Source organism: Cebidichthys violaceus, unplaced genomic scaffold (genome assembly GCF_023349555.1).
Source record: "Cebidichthys violaceus isolate CVI_PGR_0920_01 unplaced genomic scaffold, fCebVio1.0.p SCAF_6, whole genome shotgun sequence".
NCBI lineage: Eukaryota > Metazoa > Chordata > Actinopteri > Perciformes > Stichaeidae > Cebidichthys > Cebidichthys violaceus.
The window spans coordinates 32,853-54,590 of NW_027176816.1; the positions used below are offsets into that span (position 1 = coordinate 32,853).

The 21,738-nt window shown below is 41.6% G+C and overlaps 2 protein-coding genes across 2 annotated transcripts; both read left to right on the top strand.

Annotated features, from left to right (window-relative positions):
* Positions 1 to 719: 719 nt before the first annotated feature.
* sypb (synaptophysin b) lies at positions 720 to 13,714 on the top strand. The gene is made up of 7 exons (XM_068732605.1): positions 720 to 806; positions 2,213 to 2,278; positions 8,060 to 8,184; positions 8,764 to 8,962; positions 9,077 to 9,268; positions 9,370 to 9,685; positions 11,606 to 13,714. The coding sequence occupies exons 1-6, from the start codon at positions 789 to 791 to the stop codon at positions 9,652 to 9,654; spliced, it is 885 nt and encodes a 294-aa protein (XP_068588706.1). The 5' UTR covers positions 720 to 788; the 3' UTR covers positions 9,655 to 9,685; positions 11,606 to 13,714.
* Positions 13,715 to 14,417: 703 nt separating this feature from the next.
* Positions 14,418 to 21,570, top strand: plp2b (proteolipid protein 2b). The gene is made up of 5 exons (XM_068733353.1): positions 14,418 to 14,911; positions 18,745 to 18,900; positions 19,023 to 19,121; positions 20,144 to 20,240; positions 20,357 to 21,570. The coding sequence occupies exons 1-5, from the start codon at positions 14,816 to 14,818 to the stop codon at positions 20,368 to 20,370; spliced, it is 462 nt and encodes a 153-aa protein (XP_068589454.1). The 5' UTR covers positions 14,418 to 14,815; the 3' UTR covers positions 20,371 to 21,570.
* The last annotated feature ends 168 nt before the right edge of the window (positions 21,571 to 21,738 follow it).

The following is a 21,738-nucleotide window of genomic DNA, read 5'->3' on the forward strand; positions in this document are numbered from 1 at the left end:
TAAGCTGAAAGGTCCTTTTTTTTTTGAGTTCAGTTTTTTTTTTTCTTCACAGCAGTGCTATAATGGAGGTTGAAACCCACAGCAAAAATACAAAAGAATGAATTATATAATCACAGTCATTAATGGACCAGCAGATGGGTAACATCTGGGTTTCACTTCCTCTTTTCAGAGTAAAAAAATAATAAGAAGCATGCAAAACATTCACCCGTATGTGTCTGATGTTCACTGCTAAATTAAGCACTGTGTATTCATCCTTTGTCTTTATAGTGTTTGCGTGAATGCAGAAAACCTGAACTCTGAACTTTCCTACAACGTGTTATGTGCGTAATGAGGTTTTGCCTACAAGGGTTTACAAGATGAGAAATGTATTCCTCTAAAAATACAATCAGCTGACATTTGATGGTGCAGAGCCGCCTGTTAATGACCAGCAGCAGCTCGGGAAACCTTCACCGACCTTTTTTTTAATTCCCCCTTTACATCCCTCCTTCCGTCCACTAAAGCGTGAACAGTCTCCATGCCGCTCCTCTCTGCATTATCAGCCTCGGGGCTCAATCTCAAGCTACCCTTAGAATAAAGCAGCGCTGCGATTGGACAGACGGCTCGGCTCGTCTTCTGCTCCGCGTCCAAGTGATTTATCTGACGTCACGACGCTTCACGCGTCCTCGCCTCGGCTCGTGACGCAGACACCGCTCTTCCTCCTGGGCGTCTTCCTCCCCTGGGCTGTTCCGGATGAGACGCCTCCCTCCCTCCGCCCCTCTGATCCTCTTATCAGCGAGTAAGCGGCCAAGATGGATGTTGTGAATCAGGTAAGGCTTTTGGGGGGGGAAATCATATATTTCACTGTTGTTTTGTTCGGTAGATGATGCTCGTTCATTCTGTCTAATTTCCCCTTGTCGTGCGCTCGAATTAAGATGTTTTTTTCCCACCAATCCACCGAGGTTAAGGTTTTAACGCAGTGCTTTCGATTACCTTGGAGTCAAAATTGTGATTTATGCATTTATTTAAAAAAAAAAACCTGCAGCAATGTAAAAGCACGACAGAGCGCGATGTAATTTGGACAATTTTCCAGCACTGATGCTGCAGTCGGTGTGATGGAGCGGCCCCGTTGACTGTCCCAAAAAAAAAAAAAAAAAAAAAAAAAAAAAATGTGTAGGATGTCCAGAGATTTCTGCAGCCGTGACATTTAGCAAAGGAAGGAGAGGATGTAGCCAATATCATCTCCAGGGTTTCGGCTAATTGATTTAGACCGCTCACGTCTCAATTAGCCCTGCTGTTGCTAAGATAACAAACATGATTAATTTCCCGAGGCCCTCGGTGCGTTCGGATAGCCGCAGTAGGCCCCGACACCGAGGAGGACGGTCTCCTGCATCTCCCCGCGTCAGCTCATCGCTCAGAGAGCTGTGTGGTTTGTGCGACAAAAGCCAACAAGGTTTCCCCGAGAGATGAGCGAGGAACAATCGGGCTCTCGGTCTGCTCTCAATATGGATAATTGTCCGTGCATGCGTCATCTGTTTAATATGGATGTTGGGATAAAAAACAATGAGGGTGAAAGTAGCCCCAGAGCCCGAGAGAGAGAGAGAGAGAGGGAGAGAGAGAGAGAGAAAGAGAAAACCATCACTGCCGCCTATTTCCAGTGCGGCCATTTATTGATGCACACAGGGACACACCGCCTTCTTTGCGGTGTCGCATTCACCTGCGCACAAAACGCTCCCTCCTTTTTTTTTTTTTTTGGTCGTCAATTAGACAGATTTCGCGAGATTTGCTCTCAATTGAATAATAAAGAAAAAAGACTGCCGTGAAGTGTGCAGCGAGAGAGCAGAGAAAACAGTCGGTTAATCAGCTTTAGTGTAATTGTAATGCCGGCAGGAGCTCTCTCCCATCCCCAACCCCCCTCCTCTCTCTCTCTCTCTCTCTCTCTCTCTCTCTCTCTCTCTCTCTCTCTCTCTCGCATGCAAACACACATACACCTTATTCACTGGCAGCAGATACTTGCTCTGTAACAAACACCTGCAGGTGTCAGCAGTAGACCAGGTCTGTGGGCTAAATGAGATGTTTTTAATCAGCATCATCATATGGTCATCATCATCATCATCATCATCAGCAGCAGCAGCAGCCTGGTCTACTGTGAGAGGCTGATTTCAAGAGTACAAGAGTTGAAAATGTAATTTTTTTTAAAAAATGCTAATTAATTTTGTTGTTGTTGTTTTGGCAGTTGGTGGCCCAAGGGCAGTTCACGGTACTCAAACAACCGTTGGGATTTATCAAAATTCTACAGTGGGTAAGTTGTCTCTTTTAGCGTTTTATTGGCAACAAATAAGATCAAGGATAAAGATAAAGGATAAATAGGACTAATGCTGGAATATTTCCCATTTTAGTAAAAAAAAAAAAAAAAAAAAAAGATCTCCGAATAGAATATTATTATGGATAAACTACTTGGAGCTTGTGTAGTTGGCAATAAGTAACGTCATCATGGGATTTGTAACCTTCTGTCACACAGAGGTCATGAAGCTGCATGGGGCTTAATAATGGATGTGACTCTACACTCTAAGAAAAACAACAACATTGAACCCTCTCTCAGGAGGGTTTAATGTCAGACCCATTTGGTGGAGTTAGAAACACTAACCACCAAACTTAAGTCCAATAATCACTCTCTTAATCAAAGAATTAGCTTAATATTGAGGAGCCTCTTGTATCCTGGTATTGTGAGATTCCTCCAGCAAGCCTGAGCAGGAGTCCCCAGCAGGATGAGTTACGTCAATATAGTAGTAACACAATACAGTCAGTCCACTGAGGAATGTAATGACAATTTGTCGAGAGCAGTTTGTTACCTCCACGTGTTCAGTCTCCTCCAGATGATGGAGCCAGTGAACAACTCTTTAATTAGTTAGCAGCATAACTGAATGACTCAATTTAGCTCCAGTTGTGAACAATTTCTGCATCTGAAAGATTTGTTTTTTTGTTTTTTTCTGTTGTTTATTTTATGGGGAAATATCATAAAATGGGGTCTACTTAAGACATTGTACTTAAACAATCCAACAGAGACCAGTGGGGGATTAATTAACTACCAACTAACAAAATCACAAAATGCAAAATCTCACAAAATGTGAAGATTTACTGCTTTTCTTTGTCTTTATAAGATCCCAAAAAATGATTATCTTTGGAGGGTTTTTTTTGGTCTGCTGGTCGCACATAAACACCATTATGATGTCATAAGCCAGGTTTTCCGAAAACAATCTTGACGGACATTTTTTTTCTTTCTGTGACATATTGTGGCCCAAAGGATTCCTTGATTAAACAAGACAACAATCAGCAGATTATGATGAGAAGATCGGTCATTAAAGGATGTTGTCCCACAGCTCTCCTCACACTGAAGGGGCTGCAGGGTTAACAGTGGTGCCTCCTCTCTATTGCAGAGTGTCTTCTGTCTCTACAGCTGGGGCACCACAGTGGTAATGGTGGTGCTAATTACCCTCGCAGGCCCTCCAGCTAAGCGAGGGCCTCTAAAACGTGCCTTTTTTTCTTATCTTATGTAATGCTTTGTTAAACACTGATGTGATGTTATGAACTGGTCCTGTCTGTTTGTGGTTCTGGTTACGGCAACCAGTTTGCATTATCAACGTAGTGAATTATTTTGAATGCAACAATACCAACAATTTTTCTGGTTCTGGCTGCTCACATGTGAGGCTCTGATGCTTTTCGTTGTAATATATGATAGAAAGCTGAATATCTTTGGGTTTTTGACTGATGCTCTAGCAAAACAAGCTATATGAGGAGGTCACCTTGGGAGTTTTCTGATATTTTACAGACAAAACAATAAATCGATTAATCAATAAAATAATTGGCTTTAGGCGTACATTGTCAGATACACGTTAGCTGCAGCCCTAATCATTTTTAGAAGCCCTATGTTCCTCATTAAATTTCTGCACGCCATGTAATTATGAATACATTTTGGGAGGGTACATGAAAAGGGGATTGAGGAGGGAATGCCCTTCCTGCACATGGGTCCCACAATTGTTCGCTACACCCCCTGATCCTCAGTACGAGCACACGCTTAACGCAAACCAGATGAAAACGTGCGTATGCCAGAGCGGCCCTAACAGCGTCTCACGCTGTAATGGGCTCTGCAGATATGCCAGAGAGCAGTCAGAGGCATGAGTGTACTGCATGACTCTGTAGTCCTTCCCTGGAGCTGTGTGAGTGTGCCAGCACCTCATCACTGCCTCCCTGGGTCACAGCAAGCCAGCAACCAATCAGGAGCCTCGCTCAGGAGGCCAGGGTCCATGAATCATCTGTCAGAGGGGCCTGCATGCCTCAACGTCAGATTAGAGGAGGAGCTGCTGCTCTTTGTGGATTAATATGGGCATACACAACCAACACTGTGGGGTTTTTTTTTTTTAGGACTGGAGAGAGGAGCTTCCCCCTCTTTCACTGCTTCTTCTCTATAGTAGAATCAAACCTTTTTTGGGTTTTTTTTGTTGCAGCCAGAATGTGACAATGTGCTTTAAAAAAAAAAAAAAAAGGATGTAAATGGATTGGATCAGTTGAGACCGGTGGAGGATGTGTGATTTTTTTATTTTTTTATTTTTTGTTTGTTAAAGATTTTGTCTACATCTGATGATGAAAATGTGTGAGATTTAAACAGCGTTCAGTATGTGTGACTCATGTAGCTTTTTCGCACCTCCCCACACCACCCACCCCCCACCCCCCCACCCACACTCTCTGTCTCTGGGGAAGAGTGCTGACAAAGCCTAGATTTGATGGATGCTGGAAGACATTGAGTTCCCAAATAACGCTGATGTGGAGCCCAACCACAGAGTACGCAAACAGCCTCCTGCCTCCACCGCTACAGGATGGCACCGCTGTGTTGAATTTCATCCGAATACAAATTTCACTTTCTGACTCATAAAAAAGGCTGTTTGTGAGAACATGATTCACTTTGCTGTAGTCCCTAATGTGTAATAAAGGCTGTTGTGATTTTTTTTGTTGTAGCTCAGGGGCTTCTGCTGTTCAGACGCTTGGTGACTCTCTGTGGTTATTATTACTCCAGGGCCTCTGGTGAAGGCTCAGCTTGTGTTTATTTCTGCGCTTTTGTGCCAAAAAGGCAATGTGGTTGGCATGTAAGGAGCTGCTTACAAGACAACCTACAAGGGTCAGGTTCAACATTTTAGCTGCACACGAACGTGGAAATCATTTAATGTTTTTATGGCATAAAATGGTCAAATTTGAAAATATGTAATATATCTTCGCAAAGCAAGATTGGCCGACGTTAGCTTATTGCAAATATATCGGTATTTGCATAAATGTTGTTCAAATAACTAACAAGTAATCGCAATACAGAAACACCAAAGATAATAACTATTATGAGCGGAAAAAGGATCTAAAAAAAGAAATACCCAAATCTAAAAATGTTAATCTTATATGTTAATGTTAAGGGGGGGGGGGGGGGGGGGGGGGGGGGGGAGATGTTGTTTGGCTAATGTCAGGTGTCAATACTATCTGCTTCAAAAATCTTGAATTGGTCGAGCTCTGCATTTGATTGATCGTTTTTCTACAGAGAAGGACAGACAGACAGTGTGAGAAAAGCCGTAGCAGACGGATCGTTGGTGTCTGAGTGAGTGAGATTGTGTATCTTCACAGCACAGAAGAGCTGACAACCATCCAGCATACCAGGAGGGGTAGAAACCAGCCTCTGCCTCCTCGCTGAGCGACGCTGCCAAATACTGTTACCATGGCACCTGACACTCAGTGTGCCACCATTTCTTTCCTCAGTCTGGCCCTCTCCTTCCTCCCCCATCACTCCTCCATCCTCTCATCCATCACCACGAAAGTACAACTCCTAACGGCGCTTCCGATTTCAATCCATTTTCCTTGAGGGAATGCCGATTTCTTGGGCAAAATGTTAGCATGCTAACACGCTAAACTAAACCGGTATATTTTACCGTCTTAACATAATCATGTTAGCGTTGTCACGTTAGCATTTAGATCATAGCCTCTCTGTGCCTGAGCGCTGCTGAGCGGCTAACATGGCTTTACACTCTTAAGTCCTCACTTGAATTACAATTTAATACATCTGACGTGACGATTTCTACAAAAGTGGAACTACTAGAAGAATTATGTAACTTCCAGTTGTTATATTTACATTTATCTACATGTGGTTCCCTTGTCGGTGTGATCCAGATCCTTAGACTCATAATCTGTGTATCACTATACGATGATTCAGCTGAAGCAGCGGTGTGGCTTGTTGCCGAGATTATATCTGAACTGGAGGATCCAGCTCTCTTTAGTGTTTCTGAAGAAGAAGTAGAAGAAGCTAAAAAAAAATGTTCTTGGTCTCCATATTGATCCCTCTCCAGATTCTTAACCTCTAACTGCCTCAGAGAAATAATTAAGAAACGATATGGACACAGGGAGCTCTAAAATCTTTTGAACCTTTTAGTAATAAAAACAAATAGCTGCTGTATGTGCCGTATTATAAACAGAATTAGATGGATCACGATGGGATAGAATGGGTGAAGGCTTGTGCCCACACTGCAGTTCTACACATGCTCTAGGTGTTGATTAATTGCACAGCTGCTGCAGCCTTACATCCCATTATTCTGTTTGGGGTTTTAAAGAGAAAGCGCTACGTAGAACACAACTCACGTTTTGCAGGCCGGACACCAAAATGAGTCCGTTCATGGTGCATTTAGAGAGACTTTTCCCGGTTCAAGCGTGCATGCACCAAAATATAATGAGGCTCAAATATTTAAGATTAGGCCAGATCGGCTCCGAGGAAGATTGTCATAATAATTATCAGTGTTTCAGTCTGGATTTTAACTCAAAAGCTTGACTCCAGATGGCACAATTCTTTTCTTTGCTTGAAATTGAGTGTTGTTTATCAGCAGCCTCCTCTCACTCCTCTCCCACACTTAATGCGGCCACTTCCATCACGTCTGCAGTCATTTGCATCGGTTATTAAAACCTGTTAATTGGCCTCTTGCCAACAACAGGGAGGGAAGGTGTTGGGAGAGGACATTAGAAAATAAAAATAAAATAAACCCTGCCGGAACAGAGCAGGATGAGTGTCGCGATCACAACGAGGCTCGCTTTAGACGGCCGGTGTGTAAATCCAACAAACGAGCTTCCGCCTTACATTAGCTAAAAGATTACTGTAAATAGTTAAGTGTGTTGATGCTTGCAGCAGGTAGACAGCACTACAAGACGTGGCATAGTGTGTGTAGGCCTGTGTGTGTGTGTGTACACACGTACAAGCTCACGTGTTGGGGTGTGGCTTTGTGTGTGTTGTGACTGGCTTTACAGTAGCTTGTAGTTGAGTACATGGTGACAGATGGTCGAGCACCTCAGTCAGATTAATAGCTGGATTTTCCACCCAATCGGATCTGGCCCGCAGCGCAGGGAGGGTGTGGTAAAAATAGTCTGACTTGTCTAATCTGCTGCGTGTGTGTGCGTGTGCGTGTGTGTGTGTGTGCGTGCGTGCGTGCGTGCGTGCGTGTGTGCGTGTGTGTGTGTAAATCTCCACGCATGTCTGTTTGTGCCGCTGACGTTGGTAGGAGCTGAAGAACAAGACTGAGCACCTGAAGTAGCAGACCCTGACCGAATGCACAATCACTGTTGTACCACAAAGTACTACGAGGAAACATGTACAGAAAACCAATTGTAAGGGTAACCATGGCAACAGGCGCAGCCGTTGCCGTGTCGCCCGGTGATAACGCTGCATTGATTTGCACTCTGTGTGCATTTTTTTTTTTTTTTTTTTTGTATCAACTCGCTATGATTGGTGGAATATCGGTCTGCTCCAGACGTTGGAGGTGGTGAAAGCAGCAATCTGCAGCTTCCAGTGGAGCTGTCACCTGTTTTGTCACTGGAGCTCTTTGTTTACACGGCTGCATTATCCTAAACCTAAAGCCGAGTACTCTTGTAATTAAAGCGTGTGATCATCCAAGTGTGATTTGGAGTAATCGCTCTGTGTGTTGTGTGTTTTTTTTGTTTTTTTTCACAGTTTGGCTGTGAGATGTCACATTTTCACCGTGTCTCTTCCTCCCTCTTTTCTCTCCCGCAGATCTTTGCAATCTTCGCCTTCTCGACATGTGGCAGCTACTCTGGCATGTTCAAGATGAGCGTGGAGTGTAAAAACCGGACGGAGAGTGACCTAGGCATAGAAGTAGAATTTGAATATCCGTTCAGGTACAAGTCACTTTCACCAATATGGTAAAAATCTGAAAACAAACCTGACATGTTGTGTATTCACCGGGGATCATATGCTGACCATTCATTGGACCATGTGATGTTTTTACACGTTACTCTGGTCTTTTATACAAATTAAAGAAATATAAGGTTAACAGTGAGCTTCAGCGCTTCTGGTAATTGGAATTTGTTACCTTTGAAAAGAGCCAGGCTAACAGTTTCCCCCTGTTTCCAGTCTTTATGCTAAGCTAAGCTAACGTCCCCTGGCTGTAGCTTCATATCTAATTGACAAACATGAGAGTGGTGTTGATCTCCCCATCTAACTCTTGGCAAGAAAGCGAATAAATGTGTTTCCCACAATTTGGAACTCCTTTAAAACGCTCTATTCAACAGTGTTTGTTATGTATTGCATTAATCCACTTACATAATCAATGAAAACTGCAAAAAATCATAGACACTGTTCAGTGATATCACAAGGTGTTTCACAGAACTGTCTCACTATTTAACCTTTTTTTTTTTTCTCTTAGCTCTTTTTGCAGTTTCTCATTCCTCTCTCCGTCTTTGTGTCCCGGTTCTCAGGCTCCATCAGGTTTACTTTGACGCCCCGACCTGTAAGGGAGGAAACAAAGAGCGTCTATTCCTGGTCGGGGACTACTCCTCCTCAGCTGAGTTCTTCGTCACCATCGCTGTCTTCTCCTTCCTGTACTCGATGGCAGCCCTCTCTGTATACTGTTTCGTACTGGAGAAGTACCGTGAAAACTGCAAGGGGGCCCAGATTGTGAGTTTGTTGATGCCTTGTACATATGATACAAGTCCAACAACTGGTGTTACAATAAATACCTCCTTAAGCTGTTGGTATAAACAGTAATCGTGTTGTCTTGCTGATCCCCAGGACTTTGTTGTGTCTGCGGTATTTGCCTTCATGTGGCTGGTGTGTTCATGTGCTTGGGCTAAAGGCCTGTCAGATGTGAAAACAGCCACCGATCCAGATAGGGTCATCACTCTCATCTCGGCCTGTGACGAAGCAGAGACTGGCTGCCATGAAGTCTACGAGCCCAAGGTCTCCGGCCTCAACACCTCTGTGGTAGGACCCCGATGCGTCACACCGAACCAAGCTGTATAAAGAGTTGATGTGAGATCAGAAACAGTAAATATCTTAACTCCAAACGCCTCTCTGCTCCACAGGCTTTTGGTTTCATCAACCTGATCCTGTGGATCGGAAACCTGTGGTTCGTGTTCAAGGAGACCGGCTGGATGGCTGCCCTCTCTGGAACATACGTCCCATCACAGGAAAAGCAGCCCGCCCCCGATGCCTTTGCCCAGGGAGGCTACGCTCAGCAGGACCCCTACGCCGGCTCCCAGGGAGGGTACCAGCCCGAATACGGGCAGCAGGGCTACACTGAGGAAGGAGGATACAGCCAGGGCTATGAGCAGCAGCAGCAGCCCACCTCCTACTCTAATCAAATGTGAGCCTGTCCAGCCAAACCGCAGCTGCAGGATGGTGAGTGTAAACGTATGTAGAACATATGGAGTGGTTAGGTTTAAATAGGTCACTATACTGGACGTCTTTGAGGTAATGATCTAAGCTATTCTTTATTTCAAGCACAATTCAAGGGTTACATGTGTAACGGGGTTTTTATGAGGCACACAATGATATCTGCTGAATATCAACCTAACATCAATGTCAATATTTTATTTTGGTTGCTATTTCTATGGCACATGAGTAGGAGGTAATGGGCGGAGTTCTACTTCTATGCAGATGACACACCAACATCTTTCGTCAATTTACTTTGTAAAATGTCAAGGCCGCGCCCCTTTTTGTGGGCTAGAAAACTCAAGATCCTATAGATATCGATGCAATTCATTGTGTGTTAGGATTGTAATTTCAACAAGTTTGTGAACATTTTATATGACTAATAATTAATTTGCATCCTTGCCTGAACCTGATCATTTGCAATACCTTAATAGATTAATGCCCGTCATGCCCCTTCAGTCTTCCCCCATCCAAGTGGATCAATGACCCAACACAGTGGGGACATCTGATAGTCTAGGCTGAGATTTAGTTGTAGATGACAGTCTGATGCTGCTATACTGTATGACTGTAGGTTGCTGCAGCTATCCATCAGTAGAAACCGTCCCTAGCATTATTTAAAAATTTACCATTCACTTATCTTATATGCTTCAAATCTAGGTGTGAAAGCTTTGGTTAACCCGCTACACAGCAGCAATTCTTTCCCCCAAAAATGGGGCGTGGCCTAGGCATTGATGCAATGCCGGTTTGATGTATAGTCTTCACTCTCTTTGAATTTCATTAAGATGCTCCTAAAATCCAACTACTGAAAAGCTGCAGTTTCTTCTAGCAAAGTAAACAACCTGAACCTTCTTACGGATGCTATGAATTCATCAGTACACCTACAATCTCAGCTGCACATCTTCATTATTGTTCGGTTGACTTGAAACATAGGTTCACATTGTAGTCTGTTGTACCTTTCTGTTCCTCTACTAACAGCCTCAAAGCTATGGGTGCAAGAGCTTTTTGGTGAAGTGCTCCTGATCAACTAAAACTGCACTCAGTCCTCAGAGACTGAAAAAACCCGGCCAGAGCCTTTAGCCGTTAGCTAGATCTTGTCTTCTTTTATGACCTGTTACCTGTTATTTTCAGTTGTATTTCAACAACCCATTTTCTCAGTCAGCTTCTTACCGATGGGATCCTACATGAACACAAACACAAGTTTGAACAGTTTTGATTTTTTTCTTTTCAGGGATTTCTGTATTTGTGTTTGAGGTGTGAGTCACGTATTTCCATGCACCAAAATGTGATGCCGGTTGTGGAGTTGTTTGCTTATGTTCCCAGCAATGATTAAACCACACCCACACTGATTTTTGACTCTTAAAAAAAAAAAATCTGAATTTAAACTTTTATTGTTGCTTATTAAGACATGAATATTTAACGTTTTAGAGAAATAAATAAGGTTTGAAACCATTTTTTCAGGGCTTTAAATGTCGGTTTGTGTCCAAAGAGAAAGTAAAAGAAATAAATGATAAGTGATGTATACAAAAAATAAATATATATACATATATATATATGTATATATACATATATATACATATACATATATATGTATATATACGTATATATACATATACATATATATGTATATATATGTATATATATGTGTGTGTGTGTATATATATATATATATATATATATATATATTAAAAATAAGATTACAGAGAACCAAAGCCAAAGCTGTATTTATACATTTGACATGTAAGTCATGTGATCATACGTCTGCTGTGTGTTTAATATGTTCCTTCCCTCTGTCTCTCTCTCTCTCTCTCTCTCTCTCTCTCTCTCTCTCTCTCTCTCTCTCTTTCTCTCTCTCTCTCTCTCTTCTCTCCCTTTCCTCCCTCTACCCAGGTTGAGCTTGTGATGTTGGAGTGTGGCTCTCGACCACCACCTGCATTTCCACACTCCTCTGTTTGTCTGTTTGTGTATCTGTGAGTTGACAGGCGGAGGGAGGGATGGCATGGAGGGCAGAAACTGGCGGGGCCTGGGGAGGGGGACACTACCGGGGGAAATGGGGTCTTTGCTGTAACATGATGTTTATTCTCGTGCTGTATTTAACTGTAGAAGACAACAGAGGATTGTCTGTTTGGTTATACGAGAAAAACTTGAATACAAATACCAAAACATTCGTTGGCGAACATTTAACTGAAATCTTGTAATGGAAAAGACTTACATTTATGGGGAAAAAAAGTTGTAGTAATATTTAACTTGGGAGAATGTATTTGTCTGTGCTGTGTAAATATCAACATGCTGATATATATATGATTATATGTACACAGTTGAATAATTGTGCACTCCATAAAAGTTGTTATACAACAAATGTTGAGCACAGAGTTATTCAATTGCATTTACTTTGGTTCTGTTTAGGAGCTCACATAGTTTAGCCTTTGCCCTTCAATCCCCTTAAATTATTCACACCATAAGTTTTTCATTTATTCATCTCAGAATCTATAAAACATCTTTTCACGTTTGTTTTCTTCTCATTTGATCAGCATCACTGACAGGATTTCAGAAAGGGGCTAAAGGCTGCTCAAAATATGACGGCAAATGTCGAAAGAAAATAACGAATATAAACAGTGAGAGTAATTTATTATAAAATAGTGAATAGGTGATAGTAGTGGGTTTTACGTAGGTTGTTTCAACTTTATTTATGTTTTTATATACATTTATCCATCAAATATCACTGTCAAAGTGAGGATGAACTCTTGTGATACACAGAACATTTTAAATCCTGACATATAAGATCAAAAATTGCATACGGTCATGAAAATTAGTGAGCATGGTAGCATCTCATATTTGCTGTGCTGTTTCAAAAAACTGCTATAGTGTGCTATCAGTATGAAAATTGTGAATCGGGGGCCAGTGAGCAACAGATTTAGTGACGTGTGTTTGTTTGTTTGTTTGTTTGTTTTGGATTTATGTATCGGCATCAGACTAATTTTGTCTATGAACCCTCGTCCCTGTTTTTTGATCGCCTGTTATGTGGTCCGGAAAGTTGTAAGACAGAGTCATATAGTTTTTTAACCGGTGTTTCTATCACACTGTAATCAGTGACCTACATACTCACGTTTAACATTTAGTAGGCAAATGAGAATAAAAGTATATTAAAGACCTTGCATAGTACAACACATATTATTACGAGGCGGTCTGAACAATATGTCTCCACATGTACTCCTCCTGCATCCTCAATCCTTCTTTATCTCTTCTCTTTCGGAAGGCGGAATTTACTGCATGCGTCCTTATATCCTGAAGCATCCCTAAACATGTTTGAGAGGCTTAAAGCTGCAGGAAAGTTAAGACTACACAGCAACGCCGCGCTATGTTTTGATCCGTCATCGTGGTTACTGCTCAGCACATACAGCGGCTCTGCTACATTCTACTCAAAGCACAAAGTAGGTGCTGCAATAATGACTTCCTTCCAGATATAAATACCTGTCCTACTGCCAATCCTCTGTTTGGATATACGAGATTGCCAAATGGTAAGAGATGTGTCTTGATTGGTAGTTTTGCTTCCACCGTCCTCATCAGGATGACTTGTTGTCCATCTCCAGTATATATTGATCCATTGCGCAGCCTTGGTTTCACTTTGTTTTTGTTTTAAATCAGGATTCTTTGATTCAGGCGTGTAGAAGCACCTGGCTTTCTCTCTTCCTCTAGTACCCCCCCACCTCTGTTTTTTCTCTCTCTTTCTCTCTGTCTTTCTCTCTCTTTCACTGTAGCTCTTATAAATATGCTGAAATGAAATATACTCTGTTGTTAGTGGTGAATGATGTCTTGTGATACTCTCTCTACGCCTTTGGATAGTGCTGTGTTTATTGTGTATGATGTATTCATATTAGTATTTATGATAATGATAAGTCAGAGAAAAAAAATATCCAAGACTCCAGAATTCTGCTGTATTCTTATTATATGGGATCCATGTGAAACAAAATGAAATAAACTTGAAATTATTCTGTTGAAGGTTAAAATGTGTACTTCTGTTCATAGGCTGGCTGTCTGTTTGTTTACTTGGATGAGCTGGGCTGAGTAGTAATAATATGTTTCAAGTTGATTATCAGTTTTACGAATAAATCGTAGCAGGAGATTACCTAAAACATAAACAGAATACACACACAGGTGTAATAAAACCTTGGAACACGCTTGCCTATTTAGTGATAGTATTTATTTATTTATTTATGAATTTATTTCATATGTCCATATAAATAATGCCAAGAGGACCCAGATTTAAGAGATGGACTGAGCCTGTTACTACTGAAAAATGCATTATAAATTACCCACATTTCAAATTCATGAGTTAGTTCATTTGAATAGATTAGGTATTAATACCTCACTACAAAAATACTTCATTAAAAGTAAAAACCCCACATAGGCCCTTTGAAGTTGTAGTTGCATAAAAATCATCTTCACTTGATTAGCAGTGGCGAAAATAACATGTATTCAAGTATTGTACTCTAGTACTCTAACTATACGTACAGTTTTGAATACATGACTTTTTTTTCTACACTGTGGTATTGCTACATTTACATAAGTAAATTATTACTTCCTCCACGCGCTGAGTAGAAGTGTAAAGTGCAGTACTTGAGTTCGTCCTCCACCACCACCGCCATCGAAAAGCAGCTAAAAAAACAACAACATTCGCAACAGGTCTTTGGAGTTTACGAGGAGCACTTGAAGGCAGCACGGGGAGCAGCTCGCCATAGTGGTGCCACAGTGCCAACAGCACAAGAAGCAGCTCCTCTGGAGAAAAGTGAGAGCCAACGCCCCACTGTCAGCTCCTCAGACCCTCCCTCTTCACATAGAGAAGGGTTGTTTTTTTTTTGCAGAGCTTCTGTGGTCGTGACTGAGCTCAACCAGGAGATTTTTTTTTTTACATTGGAGAAGTTGATTCATCCGACTGGAAGGAGAGAGAAAAAAAAAAAAAAAAACGCGCTAACGGTGAACGGGAGAACTCTTTTCCTTTCGTCGGTTACTGGCGACGAGGCTCTAACAACACAAACATACACTCGGTGTATATATATATACATATATATATATAACGTGAAGACGATAGTTGTTACCAGAATGGCTGATTCTTCCGCGTCCTCCGGTGCCAACTGCTTTGAGAAGCTGAAAAATTACGTGAAGACCCAAAAGGGGACTATCCTCGCTGCAGAAATAGTAAGTTCATTGACCACTGACACGTGTTGCTTTTAGCTACTATGTATGAATTGTTGCAAATCGTTTACAAAACCCGGTTTGTAAATATGTTGTGTGTAAGAATGCTCTAGTAGCATGCGACTAGCCTCATCAATAATGTCACATTAAAGTGGTTTAATGTAGCTTACATGGTTGTTATTAATTCCTCTCACTATTATGCTAGATAGAAGAATGTTTCAGTGTTTTGCTTTTGAAAGCTGTATCTGTCTTGTAAGGGAATGGTACGCATGTGGTCTGGAGGAGGGGGGGGGGGGGGGGGGGGGGTTTAAGGGGTCATGAACTGAGGTTAAGGGTTTTTCCACCTGTCACTTGTGCTTCACAGTTTTCTCCATTTGGCACCAAAGAGCCAAAAATGCTGAGGGTTTAACGGCAGAGGGAAGGTCACACGGGTTGACTCTACCTAGTGACTGTTGCCAGGCATCTCCCTTTTTACACTCCAGAGCAGTCTGCATACTTGGTGTTGGCAGGTAGCCTTAATGTGGCGAGAGAATGCAATGCATATCACATTCCTACAAGTCTAAAAAAAAATGAAGTGAGTGTTCTTCCCCACTTTATGTCTTTGCACATCTGGCTGTAGTTAAGAGGATTATATTTTATATATATATTACATCTATAGGAAGATCAGAGCAAAGGGGTGTGTAGTTTTAAGTGTTCCACTTCCTGGCAAGATACAACCACTTCCTGTCTGGAAGTCTTGTATTTATACTCTCCTTGACTATTGTTTTCACATCATTGCCTTTTTGTGTTTGCATTTCACAGAGGTGTGTGTTCTCTTAACACATGACTCGCTTTGACCTTAACTACTTTACATAACTTATGCATTTTTTTTTTTGTTTTTTGTTTCATAATCAGATTCTCGCCAAGCACGTGCAACATAGTATTATCACTGATCTCACAGCAGCTGACAGAGTTCTTACAACGTCATTGTGCTTCTGTGTGTTACTTTCGGAAGCACGGTTCTGCTCTCATAACTCAATGGACTCATTATAAAGCAGGCTTTCAGATGTTGGTGGTCAGTGGTCCACCCACTGTAAAGACTTTTTCTTCCCCCCCCCAGAAGTAATGGAAATTCCAGGCTGTGTGTGAAGCTTGTTCCTGGGAACAAAGAATGTGTGAATTGCTCGGCGCACACATCTTTTGGTGTGCCGATCACAGATAGCTTCACGCTTCAGTGGGTACACTCTGTAGTTTGTTGTGTCCTCACCCGCTCACGTCTCTACTGGAGCCCGGTGAACCTTTTTTTTTTTGAAAGGAAGTCATCTCTGATGGTGGATGTCTAAAATTGCTTACAGTGCAGGGAGAGCGAGAGAGAGGGCCGTGGGAGGGAAACAGGAAGGCAAATGACATTACTGCTTGTTATGTCCAATCTATTGGGAAATTGGGTATTTAACATCCCAGCAGCCAGTTTTTAAATCCTCCCAGTTGATAAAACCAAATCTAAAAGGAATAAATCGGCTCTCTGTAAGTCCTGACAACAAGGCCGCCGTGGCTCGTCAAATTACATTTTAGTTATTTCGCTTTTAATCTGGCTGTCAAGAGGCATACTCGAACATGTTTGAAGCTGCAGAACAACATAAAGATCACAGTCACACACACCCATGTAAAGTCAAGTTCAGTTTGTCATGTGGCGCGTTTGAGCCAGGAGCGACAAGTAAGGATGAGTCATGCACTGAGCTGATCTTTCACCTCGATTTTGAATATTTTGAAATGAAGAGGTCAGGTTTTTTAGGTGATCTCCCTTCTTTTTTTTTTAAGAAGAAGAATGTCTTCATCAAAAGGGAGGAAAGCAGGCAGAAGAATGACAGTTGAGTAAATGACTAGATGTCACGATGAGCAATAAAGTGATGAAGTGAAACTGAACTTTCCGTTTTCCTCTCTCCGTTCATTTTACTGAGAACATGTAAGTGACGTCCTTAGCAACCGTTGCTGTTTGGCGTGTCTCTGTACAGCGGGCTAGCGCTTGGCTCTAACGTTGCTGCTGACTATAATTAGCCGAGCGTTCACAACAATTTCCCTCCAGTCATTTTTTTTTTTTTTTTTTTTTTTTAAAGAGCGGCTCATTATACTGATGTGAATAGAACCCTCGCTGGGACCGTAAAAAGCTGACCCATTGCAAACAGATCCCGCCGCTGTAGGACACATAAAGGTGTCAACATCTCGCAGCCTTTCTTGTTCTGAGGGACTACTTGTGTTCGCGGAGTGTTTCTCTGTGCGACGGCCTCCTCTGGCCTCGTATAAAGCCTCTTTTGTGTAGGACCTTGGCCTCGGCCGCCCCGGCTACTCTACAGAGGCAGCCTGTGCCGGTCTCCAGAACACATGAACTACTGATGCACGCGGCCGGCTGGCTGCGCGTTTGTGTAGCAGTTGCGGGTGGGGGGGGTGGGGGGGTTAGTGACAGATGTAGGACTAGTGTCGGTTACATCATGCGTGTATCATTTAGGCTGCAGAGATTTGACACTGGCTCCTGAGTCGTCTGTGTCTGAGAATAAAACATTGCAATGTGCTTTAAAAAAAATATATACGTCAGGGACTGATTTAATAACCTCGGTACACCAGGTTATTATTTCATTCTAACTTATATTATGTCTTATATAGAAGATGTATTTGTCACATGCTGACACAATATATATCCTAATAAGAATTAGGATAAGAAATGTAAATAATACTATTTTGAAGATAGGGAAATATTAATATATGTTATATAGGTATTAATGTACTAAAGTGTATTAGAACTGCAACGCTTTTTAATAATCATAATTAATTTTATAAGCAAAATATGCCAAACATTTAACGATCCCAGTCTCTCAAATGTGAAAATATTGATTTTCCTTATTTTGAATCGTAGTTAATAGAATATTTTGGGGTTTTGGACTGTCAGTCAAATCAGCAGATTAATGCATAATGAAAATATGTGTTAGTTGCAGCCCTAAAGTGTTTTTGGCACACTGTTTGGGTGGCCGTGCATTTATTTCCAGTGTATATAAAAATGTACATATGTCACATTTGTAAAGACAGTGCACAGGTAATATGAATCTATGTTGTGGAAAAGGACGATAAACTAAATGCTTAGATGAAATAGTTGGACTCAAACCGGCTTAATGACTCGTACTGTTAACTCTTTGACATGTCCACTCCTTCACAGCTGTCGTATGTCCGTGTTGTGTGAACGTATCCACCCACACAGTTTGAACGGCAGCGAACAATAGCGGTATTGACAACAAAAAGGCTGATACTGGTTGAGGCCCGTAGGCTGCCTGCCTGAGTTTATGATTTCTGCACATTGGCAGCATTTCAGTGGAATGGACTGAGAAGAATGCCTGCTGACTTTTTTTTTTTTTTTCTTTTTTTTTCTCTCTCGTGTGGAAAAATCAGATCTTGATGGAACAAACACGTGCTGGTAATCTAAAGAAGAAAGCAGCATGTGATGGACAGACTGACAGAGTGCATTATGGTCCGTCCAGTTGTCTCACTGTGCAGAAAATATTTCGTTCTTTGATTAAAAAGGCTCGTTATTATGTGGATGTTGAATTGTATAAAGTGACTGCAGTAAATGAAACAACGAGGCCTTTGTCGGAGTGATTTACTGTCTCACTGGCTTCGTCTATTGGGTGACACACATCTTCTTCTTTTTTTCTGTCACTGAGCATTCAGATGATTTGTCACCTGCGAAGTCTGACAGGAGAGGCATTCAGGCATCTGTTGCTTCTCTGGCATAACCCTAAAAGCATTGTGGGATATCTTCACCGCTCTCAAAAATCCTGAATCTCTCCCGTTTTGTTGCTTTCCCCTCTCAGTTCATCAGTTTCATCATCATCATCTGCTATGGTGCATCCCACACCGGGGGCTACTCCTCCGTGGCCATCTGCGAGATGATCTTCTCCATGGTCTTCTTCGGCATCTTCATGATGGAGCTGGACAAGCAAATCCTAGTGGTCAACTGGGTCTGGAGCGTGAGTCCTCTACGTGTCTTACTATCTTACAACACACACACACACACACACACACACACACAGATGCATACGTGTGCCCCGTTTGCACAACGCTTCATCTTCCACTTCCCTCTTTCGTGCAGGACCTCTTCCGCGCCGGTATTGGTGCGGTCCTTTACCTCATCGTGTCTCTGATCAACGTGATCGGAGGGGCCGGGGACGGCGCTCGCATTGCAGGCGGGGTGAGTCAAGCGGCCCTGAAACTGCTCATGTGTCTGTTGCTTGTTTTGACAACCATTAACTGTTATCAATGAATCTGTTTTTTTGTATGTGTGGAAACTGAACTTAAGAGGGTTTTCATAATGACCTGACAAACTGTCAAGACACCCAGTCACTATTGAGTAACATGAACAATCATAATTCGTGCTTCCTTCCTGTTTTAAGTCTAGTAAAGAGCACAAGACTTTGTCACAGCGTCAGACTAACTGAATCCACAGGTCCTCTAGTTCACGCAGAGCCGGAGACTTGTCTTCACGTTGTTGTGAGCGACAGTTTTCAAACGGGTTTGAATTCATCGTAGCCAAAGAAAAGGCTGCGTTCGTGGCTGGAGATGAGCCTGAGACGAGAAAAGAGTGGCATCCGTTTAGAGTGCAGCCGCTAATTCTGTTTTTAATGCGATAAGAGTCATTAGACGAGCTTCATGGGAAATGAAAAGGACTACCGGAGCCTGTGGTGGCATTACAATTAAAGGGACAGTGTGTAGCAGTTAGGGGGATCTATTGGCTGAAATAGAATAGAATATTATTAATTAAGTATGTTTTCTTGAATAAGACTCGTATTTTGTTCTGATGACAAAATGTGCTTGAATCGTGAAAAACTAAAGAAATAAAACAGAATCTGGAAAAATAAAACGCAAAATGGGTTTCATAGTGCCGTAGTCTTAACTCACTGTTACAACAATTAACAATTCTAGTTATAATTATTTTAGATATTAATCTTCATGTCTGCTATCAGTCAAACTTCTGTGGTTTGAATATAAATTTCACAATCCCCCCCCCCCCCGCCACACCCTTCCTTGTGACTTGTGTAAACCCAACCTTAGCTATGTCCCATAAATGATAAAATATGACTTTATAATACAGTGTTTTCTATTATTTCTACTTCTTTTTAAGCATGAATCAACACTGAGGTTTATGTGGACGGTGAGTTATATTATTATTATTATTATTAGTATTGTGATTCTGATCCTGTTATTGTTTCTCAGGTATTTGGTTTGATTGCCGGCCTGCTGTTTGCCTATGACACCTACACCATCTACTTGCAAATCAAGGGCACCAGGCAGCACACAGCAGCTTCCACCGGTGAGTGCGCTTGATTGATACACTTAAAAAAAAAACACGACGATAATCTGCCTTATTTCACGTGTTCAACAAGTTTATCTCCAATGACTCACTTTTTCTTTTCTTTTTTAATACAGATGACAGAGTTTAAACACTGTAAGACACATGTGCTTCTGCCAAGAACACAGCAGAAAAACAGAAGAAGAGGAATTTATGCAGAAGTTAACGGAAAGAGTCGACCACAAAGGCCGATGGACAGCACAATGAGCAGGTCACAGTTTAATCAATGCCACTGTATGGTGTGAACAGACCGGAGATTTCCTGAGAGCAGCGTGACGTAGCCTAAGTGAGCGGTACTGTACATCTGTACCTGCACGTCAACACAAAATCTAGGAATCTAGGAACAAGAGGAATTAAACCTTTACTCCAACCTCAATGAACCACTGATTTAAAGAAAAAAAAAAAAAAAAAAAAAGGGAAACAGTAAATAATAGGCAATGGTTGTCATCATGCAGCTTGTCTAACACACACGTGTATCGTTTAATGGACCGTTGTAGTGAGTAGTAACTGTGTCATTTTTGGACTTTAGAAGTAACTGACACATGCATGGGGTGTTTAAGGAATTGTTTAACGTCATAATGATGCACTTCTTGAGTGCGTTTCCTGTATTTCCAGAGAGATTCCTCAGCTGGACAAACGTTATTTAATCACCTCTTTAGACTCCCCCCCCCCCCCCCCCCCCCCGTGTGTTTCAGTGCCTTACAGTAGACTCTCGTTCTAATTAACAAGTTCCTTCATCTTATACTCTTGAAGCCTAAACATTTGAGGTGTCTTCTGTCATTGGTCAGCAATCTTTTGGCTGTTTTTTTTTTTTTTGTACTAAGTAGAGTTGAGTCTGCATCACTAGAGGCGTTAGACGTCAATTAACCATCGACATGTTTCTTATTTTAAAACGGTGTCATCTTCCAGTTTCACCCGTCTACCTTGATTCTTGCTCAGGTTGTTTTCCGTTCATACATTTGTAATACATTTTAAAGGTGCAGAATACATGTTGCCATTTTATACAGTCCAGAAGTGGGGTCCAGTTTCTTTGGTTCATGTTTTTTTGGGGTTTTTTTAAGAAGAAGAAGAAAAAGGAAAAACTCACATAGTTTGAATTTGATGATGTGAATAGCACAATTTTAATATCTTCTGTAACTGTTTCTTCTCTCATTCGGTTGGTATTTGTCCAAGTAAAACATTGCCTTATTATTATTATTTTTTTTAACATGCTTTACAAGAGTCTGCGGTGTAATTTCAAAATTCAAAGCAGCCTTGCTTTGGGAAATAAAAGCCATTGTTACTACAGAGACATTCTGTTTTTGTTACTGAAATTATTCACTCATCTTACATTTTAACCATGTTGTTTGAATTCAACAAGAACTTGAACTGACTGCATATGTTTGCTGGGTATAGTTTCACTGTAACTTGTCTTCTCTCAGATTGCCACTAGAGGGAGGAAGACACATCTGAAATGAAT